General features: G+C 54.3%; 1 protein-coding gene across 1 annotated transcript; it reads left to right on the plus strand.

Moving 5' to 3' along the window:
• Positions 1-8: 8 nt before the first annotated feature.
• Positions 9-1,626, plus strand: HTR5A (5-hydroxytryptamine receptor 5A; the record flags this gene model as incomplete). Its single annotated transcript, XM_042834312.1, has 2 exons — positions 9-734; positions 1,294-1,626. Coding segments are annotated over 2 exons (1,059 nt in total), but the record flags the coding sequence as incomplete, so codon positions are not given.
• Between the last annotated feature and the right edge of the window lie 292 nt (positions 1,627-1,918).

The raw sequence follows: 1,918 nt of genomic DNA on the forward strand, positions 1-1,918 counted from the left end.
ACCGCCAGCTCAACATCAGCTGCCTCGGCGGTGCGACGCCGGATGCCAGTAACCGGAGCGGGTCATCCGGCGGGCTGGAGGGCGGCAGGGCACAGCTCTCCGTCTTCAGCGTGCTTGTCCTCACTCTCCTGGCCATGCTGGTGGTGGCCACTTTCCTGTGGAACGGCTTGGTCCTGGCCACCATCTTCCGCGTGCGCACGTTTCATCGGGTGCCCCACAACCTGGTGGCATCCATGGCCATCTCCGACGTGATGGTGGCGGCCCTCGTCATGCCCCTGAGCTTGGTGCACGAATTATCGGGGCGGCGGTGGCGGCTGGGTCGCTCGCTTTGTCAAGTGTGGATCTCCTTTGACGTTCTGTGCTGCACTGCCAGCATCTGGAACGTCACTGCCATCGCCCTTGACCGCTACTGGTCCATCACCCGGCACCTGGAGTACACGCTGCGCACCCGGCGCCGAATCTCCAACATCATGATCGTGCTTATCTGGGCGCTCTCCGCCTTCATCTCCCTGGCCCCGCTGCTCTTTGGCTGGGGAGAGACTTACTCGGAGGACAGTGAGGAATGCCAGGTAAGCCAGGAGCCTTCCTACACCATCTTCTCCACCTTCGGGGCCTTCTACCTGCCCCTGTGTGTGGTGCTGTTTGTCTACTGGAAGATCTACAGGGCGGCCAAGTTTCGCATCGGATCTCGGAAGAGCAACTCCATCACTCCTGTCTCACCAGAAGCCCTGGAGGTAGGTCACCTGGCTTGCATTTTGCTCTAGGGAGCTCTTAGGAGCAACAGGGCTGAGTTGCACCCAGGGTGTGAAGGAATGGGATCCCAACACAGCTGGGAGGATCAGCTGGTGAGCAAATGGGATTTGATAAGGGTCTGGATTTACCCATGCAAAACCTTCCTGGGTTGTGTCAGTTGATCCTGAGAATGATGATTGTGCACTGTAAAGGTTTCTTAAGGGGAAAGGAGAAGTATTTTAACTGTCCCACCTTCCTTATTAAGAACTCTTGATGTGTTTGGAGAAAGCAAGACTTGTGTGCATGGCTTGTGGTTGTGTGCCTCTTTTGCTGATCCAATCATAAGCAGGGAAATAATATTCTCGTGATATGTGAGCAATTCTATGCACACATATGTCCCTATTGGCTCAGGTCACCCACGAGAGGATCACAGCCCCAGCCTCACTCCAACCTGAGCATGACGTAGATGGCTTGCATTTCCCCATGCCTTGGCTGCATACCCACTGTGCAGGATCAGCCGTCCGAGACGCATACAGTGTGACTTGTGTTTGTCTTTGGCAGATAAAGGAAGCTGCCCAGCAGCCACAGATGGTCTTCACTGTCCGGCACGCCACGGTTACATTCCAGACAGACGGAGACACGTGGAGAGAGCAGAAGGAGAGGAGAGCTGCCCTCATGGTGGGCATCCTCATTGGAGTCTTCGTGCTCTGCTGGATTCCCTTCTTCATCACGGAGCTCATCAGCCCACTCTGCTCCTGCGACATCCCACCCATTTGGAAGAGTATTTTTCTATGGCTAGGCTATTCCAATTCCTTTTTTAATCCCCTCATTTACACTGCTTTCAACAAAAACTACAACAATGCCTTCCGGAACCTATTCTTTAGACAGCACTGAGCAAGAGAAGCTTTCTCTGCCCCACAAGGCTATTGTCAGCTCTCAGTGGAACCTAACAAACTCCTGAGGAAGCTGAGAACCACAGTGATGCTAAGGATGTGTCCCCGTAGTTATGTCCCAGCAATGGTCCCCATTCCTATGCAGTTGCTATTTTTCATGAAGCAGCACGCGAAGGTTTCTCTGGCTAGCAGCAAAGAGTTCTGCCTCCAGTGCCCCACTGCTTTCCTCCTCCCTTCACAGTGATGCTCTCGGGACATTGCGGTGACAGTGATGGCTTCTGGGAAAGGTTCCC

This window comes from Centrocercus urophasianus, unplaced genomic scaffold (assembly GCF_019232065.1).
Source record: "Centrocercus urophasianus isolate 14NV4802_14NV808 unplaced genomic scaffold, USGS_Curo_1.0 seq_456, whole genome shotgun sequence".
Classification (NCBI taxonomy): domain Eukaryota; kingdom Metazoa; phylum Chordata; class Aves; order Galliformes; family Phasianidae; genus Centrocercus; species Centrocercus urophasianus.